The sequence below is a fragment of the Frankliniella occidentalis genome, unplaced genomic scaffold, assembly GCF_000697945.3.
Source record: "Frankliniella occidentalis isolate FOCC.00 unplaced genomic scaffold, Focc_3.1 Scaffold27, whole genome shotgun sequence".
NCBI lineage: Eukaryota > Metazoa > Arthropoda > Insecta > Thysanoptera > Thripidae > Frankliniella > Frankliniella occidentalis.
In genome coordinates, this window is record NW_026267157.1 from 2,252,511 (window position 1) to 2,261,170 (window position 8,660).

Here is an 8,660-nt window from a genome sequence, read left to right on the forward strand (position 1 = left end):
ATATTCGACTGTTGAATTAAAATATTCAGGTAGGGCAAAAAGTGGGTAGGACAAGCTGACTGCACCGCGAATATGAAGGAAAATTTATTGTATGACTATTGAAAAGTCAGTATGATGTTGCTACGACAACTTTTTATTTTTTTTTTACTTATGATTCAATTTTAGGAATAGTATGACATATTATTCTAACGCCACACACACAAGTCAGATCAGCCATTGGCCCCTTGCTTTTGAACACAGACACCGGTTTTTTAACGGGTATCAAATATTGGTCAGAACTTTATCAATCTTCGCTTTGCTTTGGTATCAAAGAGCTTACTTTTGCAGTCGTACTTGAACTTTTCGACCCTATTTCCCAAAGTCCCAATATTTTTTGAAAGCTTTCCTCTTAAAATCGAAGACTGTAAAGAGGACATGAAAAACGTCCTTGTGTCTTGCAATTTTACTGAAAATGCTGTAGTTGTGAAAGCCCTCACACTTAATGAGATCAAGTACAAATGTGAAAAGTGGCTACTTTTTGGAAAAGATGATGATGGATGCATTTATGTCGGTAAAATAGTAGTGATGGTGCATGATGCAAATGTTTCCAACGCCATTACATTGAAACATGAAATTGCTTTTTGAAAGAAGTATGGTCTTTACTACAATGGATCCAGTTCTGACTACCATAACCCTAGGTTAACTCGAAAACCCCTTGCCTGCGATGTATGAATTTAAAGATAGGGTGTGTTTTTCATTAAAGCATGCATTTTTAAATAAAATTCAACACGAGTAAAACACAGTGTATTAATGTTTCAATATATTAGGCAACAACTGCTTGATATGCACTCTAATATTTATTTTTCACTTGCAGAAGACTTTGCATCAGAATCCCACAAGACCCTGGAGACCAACAACCTTTGACAAAATTTGTCTGCAGAATTAAGCAGTTTCCTTAGAGAGTCCAAACAGTCTTTATACCCATTCTTAGACAGTCCCCCAAACTGCCGGATAGGTCGGAATGGACTGTTGTACTTCAACATAAACTTTCAGGTGTACGAGAAACTGAGGGATTAGCTTCGTGGCCTGGTCGAGGGGACTGTGTATTTAACAGCCGTGGTCTTCGATTTTGTCTGATAACGCCGTTAGATAGATCGAGTTGGTACTCTCGAAACATAAATGTACATAAATATACATAATTACACATTGTTGTACAGAAAATAAAACGACTTTGTGGGCTCAACACTGGAGGGAGAGGACGTAGCGGCACTTAGGGTCTGCTCGTGGTTCCAAAATCTCGAAAAATTGGGGGATTTACGGCCAAGTCGTGGCTATCTTACAGGCGGGTGCGGAGTAGCTGCAGTCCAGGTGGCCAGGTTTTGTGGCTAGACTTGGAAGTTAATCCCCCAACCTGTCGAGATTTTGGAACCACGGGTCCCTCTGCTAGGAGACCCAAGTGCCACCACCTTTTCTCCCTCCACCGTGGTGGGTTCGGACTGGTTTCATGGGGCACCAACAACCTCACCGCGATAGGCCTACAAGTCCACGATTAGCACCCCAAGTAACGGCTATTCATTCTAGGCTTTAGTCTGACTTCCTAATCAATGCTGTTTTGCTTTGCGGTTTAGATGAATCGCCCAATCTACAAGCAAAAAGACAAATAGTTTACACATCTGGTCACTTAAAAGAGGTCTTATATTGTTACACTAACATAAAACTAACCTGGATAGAGCCTTCTTTGCCACAGAACGGATAGGAGCTTCCACGACGACGAACAGCCAGAAACTTACGGCAAATGAAATGACGCAATCACTCATCGCATCGGGTACCTGCAAACGTCATGGGATTATTATGATAACTATTTTTCAATAAGGAGAGACAGGCCGTAGTGTAATTAGATAGTTTTACCATGGCGAGCGGGGTGAAGCGCACGGCGTCTCTATGCGCCGCGGTGAGCAGAGTCTGCAGCGGGTAGGAAACGAGGTAGACGGGGAAGGTAAGGCGGCTCAGCGTCACGAGCGGCTGCCAGGAGAGCAGGGAGCGCACCACGCCTGCCAGGGCAGAGGTTGGGGTCGGGGGTAGGAATGGGCACCTTAAGCGAATATTCGTGCGAAATTGTGCGCGCAAAATCTGGTCAATTCTGTGGCCATTATAATAGTAAAAAACACGAATTATGCGATAAAGATCTGTGCATTTATGCCAAAATACGCGCACGTAGGGGTACGTGCGGCAGGCCCGTAGTGTTGTGGCTGAGCGATAGTGTGTTAAAAATATCAGATGTAACGATAACGCTTACTAGCTGTACGTACGCCAGACCACGTCTCGCGTGACAGGCTTCGCTATCTCACGAAGCACTGTTTGTTTCGCTGCGACGCGCCTGGCGCACATAGAGCTAGTTGAATTAAGAAAATCGGCTTGAATAAACCAAGCCCAAGAATGCTGTTTTCTGGGTGCAGTGGTAGGTCAGTGATCAGCCATTGAAAGGCGGGTCGGGTACTCACTCGGCTCCCCCAGCACGGTGACGATGATTAGGACGGCGATGGCGGCGGACCAGGCAAAGGGGGCGAGTCCGGCATAAAGTCCGCTGGCAAGGGCTGAGTAGGGCACCCGGAGGTCGTTGAGGGACGCGCCGAAGCACACGACCGCCACCATACTGGCCAGGCTCGCCACTGTCGCGAGAAGCGTCACCGCTCGTCCGGGCCTGAAGCCTGCGTTCTGGTCGTGAAGTCAAGGTTATGAATTAAGGTAATTCTAATCAAACGGGCCATTTGGGAGATCCGAAATATTTGGAGTTTTTAGAAGATCGTACCTTCAAAAACCGAGACTAAAGTGACAGACAAAAGTACTTTAACACGAATCACATCGCCCGTCTCTACACTTGTTTCTTTCGCCAAAGATTGCAATATTTGTCAATCCATTCCACGGGGAGAACGCCTACGGTGAATATGGTTTAAAATGCCTCACGCTTAGCTACTATAAATAACATTGTGTATACCGAAATGTATTCGTAACAAAACTGCGAGCTGGAACTGCACTCTGACTGCGTGCTTGTCGCCGCTTGTCGCACAACTACTGCACTGATAAACTGAGTGTCCAACTGCTCAACACTTGTAAGTGTGCAACTGCTAGCTAAATACTTGCAAGTGTGCAACTGCAAGTGTGCAACTCAGTAGGTGTACACTTGCAAGTGTGCAACTCCTCAGTTGAACACTTCCTACACAGTGACCGATCAATCTAAGAAGTGTGCAACCGAGGAGTTGTACACTTGCAAGTGAACACCTTCCAAGTTGAACACTTGCAAGTGTACGACTACGGAGTCGAACACTTGCAAGTATTTAACTTGCAGTTGCACACTTACAAGTGTAGAGCAGTTGAACACTTAGTTTATCAGTGTGTAATTCAAAGTGAGGTACTTTATACTTTTCGTGTGATAAAAACGGGACAGCATCTTGTCACTGTGTACTACTTTAAGGTCGTGTCGTTGGTCTTACACAGACAACTAAAATATATTTAGACTCTTTATGAATGGAGGTATGGCGTGAACTATTATATCTGGAATCGGTCACCTCCTTCCTCCCGAAAAAAATCAAATCTATGAGCTTTTATCTATTAGCTTTTTTTCGATATGTTAAGTTTAAAGGCGAGGGGGCACCAACTCCGAAATTTCGTGCACTGTGAATACACTCTAACAGTGAATATCAGTGAATAATCACTGAATATCGCCTGAATACTGGAGGTATTAATCCCCTCGTGAACCGTGAATACTAGAAGTCACTGCCCCTCGTTTAAAGGGCCGCGGGTCCGCCCGGAACTCTAAGTTTATACAAATACAAAAAGTGACTTATGGGTCGGGTCCTAGGCCCGACCAAACGCCGCCGCCGGCAGGGCCAAGCAGGCCCAGCCCCTGACGACCGGAGTTTTCGGCGGAGCGAAGTGTAGCTGGCCTCTTCCTTTGGCAGAAGGGCGGGCCTGCTTGTAAACTCCGGAACTCGAGAGATAGGTCTGGAGCCTCCGGCTTGCGGAGAGGTCCTCCGGAGTGAATAATATGAAATCAAAGCTACGCACCTCAAGGCCGATCAAGAAAGAGACCCCAAATTTTATATGCACCTCCTCTGCAACATGGTTTCTAGTAACACGTAGCAGCGAAGTTGCGACCACGTAGAAGAGAACCACTTATTAAACACGTTGCATCTACATCGAATCTATTGTTGCGATCTATACATCCCGATCAATCAAAATGTTCTTGCCCTGGACTTTGTACTTGAATACTGTGCTTAATCCAAGATGATTTTCATTCCATCAATACCACTGTAGATTTCAATCAAATAGTATGGTTTTGGTAGAAATACAATATTCAAGTACAGGTTCAAGTCAAGAACATTTTGCTTGATCCAAAAAGGTACTTCTCTGCACCCAGAGAACCATTTAGTTGATACAACTAAATCAGGGTTGTAAGAACCAAAATTTAGTTCCTAAAACCGACTAAAATTTAGTAACCCTATTTTTAACTAAATATAGTCGCACCAATCAAATTAAGTCATAGACCAAATTATTTCGTCGCCACAAATAAAATTTTAGTCCCAAGAGCTAAAATTTCGTCGGTTTTGAATTTGGTTATATGGACTAAACGGTCTTCTGGGTGTGGGTGTAGATCAGCTACATCCTGCCGACGTTGATGAAACGTGCATTTTCCATGGGGTAGTCCATCAGTGAAAGGCGATAACACCCGCCCGTAGGGAAAGGGGGGGGGGGGGGAGGCTGACCTTGAGCATGTGCAGAGCCTTTCCAGCGGCGAGCCCGAGCAGGTAGGGCGGAGCGCGCATGTGCGTTGGTACGTAGGCCTGATACAAGAAGGGCATCGCCCATACGCGCTGGATGTTGCGCAGCGTCCACGGTGGCGTCGCGGGCCACCCGCCCAGCAGGGTGCCAACGGTCAGTGGCACGGTGGCGAGCACAGCCAGCCCAAGCAGCGCTGCCAGTCCGCGCATCCCGACCGGCAGCCAGCGCAGCAGCAGCGTGCCCGCGATGAACAAGTGCATGTCCACCGCCAGCGACCAGGAGTGTTCCATGCACTTCAGAAGTGGAGTTGAGTCGAGTGCGGGTGGTGGCAGTTTCAGAGCGGAGGCGATCCAAACATGATTTATTTAAATCAAAGTGACACCTCGGGAATTTTTTTTGCCCTAAAATCGGTTCCTATAAGATACATTTTCCTGATTTTTTTGGAGCGCTGTAGCTCAAACGGTTCAGAAGTTAAGGGTATTTGAAGTTTTTCAAGGGGTTTTCACTGAAATATCGTAAAAACGTCTCCTGCCGGAGCCAGGACCTCTTGGAAGGTGATCGGGCTTGAACCGGGACGTAAAATGATCTCAGGAATCCGATTCTGGCCGTACAATGGGCGTTTCTAAACTCCTTATACCCCAATACGCAAAAATTCGTTTTAAAATCATGCGTTTTAGCGAGCTTAGATGGCGTACTTCCCCGTAATTTGACCGAATCGACGCATCCGTGCAAACTCTGGCGAATCTGTTTAGGACGGACAAACAAGGGCGAATATGCGGCCGGAATCGGATCCTGAGATCATTTTACGTCCAGGCACATGCCCGATCGCCTCCTCGAGCGTCCTGGCTCCGACAGGGGACGTTTTTACGATATTTCAGTGAAAACCACTTTTAAAACTTTCAATGCCCATAACTTCCGAACCGTTTGAGCTACAGTGCTCCAAAAAATCAGAAAACTGTATTTTAATAGGGACTATTTTTGCCCGACAATAATTTTTCCCGAGGGGTCACTTTGATTTAAATAAATCATGTTTGGATCGCCTCAGCGCTAGATGCGCCAGGTGAGGACTCACCATCGGTTCGTCCGTCCCCCCGTTGACGTAGTTCTGGATGAACAGGAGGTTGGACCACCACCACTTCCTGCAAGAGTCGGCCACTGGCTGAGCCACCTCGACCCACAGTGGGCCTTCCCCCATGTCGGGGAGAGCGGTGCAGCAGAACAGCACCACGATGGCGTACACGGGTAGCAGCCTGGCACATTACCTCCAAAAAATCGCACTTGTTGCATCGTCAGGCTATATAGAGAAGCTGACGTCATTCTGATCCTGAGACAGAGCGTCACGCCATGCGCTTACCTCAGGGCTCTGTTGAACATGATGTTTGGGAAGGAGGACTTCCTGTCGGCCCGCGTGACGGCGGCGAGGAGCAGCCCCGCCAGCAAGAAGAAGGTGTCCACACACAGGGTGCCTCTGTACACCCAAGCAAACCTGGAGTGGGAGCGTGCCTGCCGATGGGACATGTAAAACCAACCCTGGTAACGCTTCAAGGCGCACGGCGACGGCATTGGGCGAGCACGTACCCAGGACGTTAAGTACTCAGCGTTGGAGGTGGCCACGCGCATCGTGCGAAACCCTCTGTGCAGGCACACGATGATCATGGTGCTGATGACCCTGATGCCAGCCAGCGGACTGAGGTCGATCCCGGACACCATAGGGTCAGGCTGTCCGAGCGAGTGCACGTGCCTGCTCCAGTCCCAGGAAGTCCACCCTGCAATCTCGAAACGATAAAACAGTGTCACTGAAGGACAATTGTTCGACGCGTCCGTACAACAATAGCCTATCTGTTTCGCTGCCCCGAAAGACTAGCCTAACTGACTTTTTGGGTTGTATTGAGTTAAACACGCTATTCTATGGTAGCGATCGAACAGACCTTACGAAGCGAGTTGTAACACGACAGGGAACCCAGCCGGCTGCCACAACCAAGCGGTTCGATGCTTACAACCAATTCACTCTCAACCAGGATCATCTGGTCACCACGACCAACCCTTTTTTTCCGTGTAGGCTCGCCCAGGCGCGACTATCGCTACTATCCTATCTGCTCCTGGGGCTCTCACTTGTACCCGCGTACCGGTGTAACCCGAGTTTACCCACCTGTAGGTAGACCCACAACGGGTAACCCCGGGTACTCGGGTTATCGGGTTCCCCGGGTAGTACCTGCGGGTCCGGGTCCTACTGCTCGCCCACCCAGGCCAACCTAGGCCCGCCTCTCTCGCCGGTTTGATTTTGGCTTCCCCCGCGCCTGCGCAGAAGAACGAGTTGGAGACTTGGTGTTGCCGTAGAAGTAGAAGCCGAAGGTCTGTGTTGTTGTGGTGTGATGTTGTGGCTCTTTAAAATACGTGACAAGATGTCACGTCACGTTCGAGATCAGCAAAAATCCTTGGGGGCAATAGCTAGCGCGCTTCGTTAGCTCAAAGAAAGTGGCCGGAGGCACATAACTGGAGAACGGGCCATCCATTTCGTCTGCAACTTGCACAGAAACGTACAGGAATGTGTGCTGACTGCGATGCGACGACGTTTTTCTTTACAACTACCGGCTATGAATTGTCTTAACTGTTCAAATCTCTAATACATGTTTTATCGTAACGCGCTTGAAGCTAGATAGGCTAGTCTTTCGGGGCAGCGAAACAGGCTATTGTTGCACGGACGCGTCGTGTTTGTCTTGATCATCCATGAATGCGCCTAGTAATACATCCGAGCACATTTTAGGCTTGGTGAAGGTCCAATCTATCCTTTTCCGTCCGCTTTATCCACAATTTTTACATAGTTTGACTTTCATAGCCAAATTCCAAAATCTGTTACACACTGCCCCACCTCCCTTACAGTTTAAGTATGGCCACTATATAGTTAGCCCACGAAATGCTGACACACCTGTGAAGTCTGGATTTGTGATAAATTAACCCCCATTTCCGCCATAACTATTTTTTTGTGATTCCTCTCATTTGTCGCTTTTCTGGACAGGATAACTTTTTATCGGTGCAGTCAGTTAGACCCACCCCAAAGGTTACCAAATTAAACATGAATTGTTAACGGTTTTTTTCTCAAAAGAAGGATTTATCTCATTTTGGCTCATTTTGCCTCCTTTTGCATCTCTTGAATAAAGATTTAAGTCGACTAAACCCTTTTTGCCATTTTCCAATGACTTGCCTCTAATTTCTGAACATGTAAAAAGGGTTAAGTTGAATTGTCTCCGTATGTCACAATCGTGAAGAGAGTTCAGTCTGATATCTCCATCAAGGAACGTGATACAGTATTGAAATAGTGCAAAGTGCCAGTAGTCTAATATCCTTGATCGAAGTGGATTTCATCTGCATCATAAACATTCCTAGAATGTTGTGTGCAAATAGTTTTTTCGATTTCCTGAAAAGTACAGATAGACGTTCTGTCCAAAGCGATTATTCGTACAGTCACCCGGCTATTTTTGTCCAGTCCAGCGACAACCTCTTTACTGTGATCAATATTTGAACTCTTAGCCACGGTAGTTGATGCGGAGTTGTCACAATAATCAACTACCGTGGCCAGAATTTTGAATTTTGATCACAATAAATATTGTCTCTGGAAACTATCAGCGTGGGGCGTTGCTACTAAGTTTGGATAAAAGGTCTATTTTGTACATATCCCCTTCTTCCGCTTCCCATTATTAGGCTTCGCGTGCGCTAAAGCGCAAAAAGCGAAGATTTAAGCAGAGGTCTCGTCGTGCGTCGTCCAAGATTTTGTCGTGCACTCCTGGGCTGGCCGCCCTAGTGGCTCGGCCTCGGCCCGGGCCGGAGGGAGAGGAGGGGGGGGGGGGTCTTTTACGACTACTCAGCGTCGGCGGACGGGTGTCGGGTTCGGCTTATCCCTTTAA

General features: G+C 47.3%; 1 protein-coding gene across 1 annotated transcript; it reads right to left on the reverse strand.

Moving 5' to 3' along the window:
• Positions 1 to 786: 786 nt before the first annotated feature.
• Positions 787 to 8,318, reverse strand: LOC113209336 (nose resistant to fluoxetine protein 6-like). Its single transcript, XM_026426782.2, has 8 exons — positions 6,337 to 8,318; positions 6,113 to 6,261; positions 5,831 to 6,008; positions 4,743 to 5,051; positions 2,481 to 2,694; positions 1,888 to 2,030; positions 1,702 to 1,808; positions 787 to 1,621 (listed from the first exon to the last, which is right to left on the reverse strand). Exons 1-8 carry the CDS (start codon positions 6,466 to 6,468, stop codon positions 1,564 to 1,566), a joined length of 1,290 nt encoding a protein of 429 aa, XP_026282567.1. The 5' UTR covers positions 6,469 to 8,318; the 3' UTR covers positions 787 to 1,563.
• Positions 8,319 to 8,660: the final 342 nt, after the last annotated feature.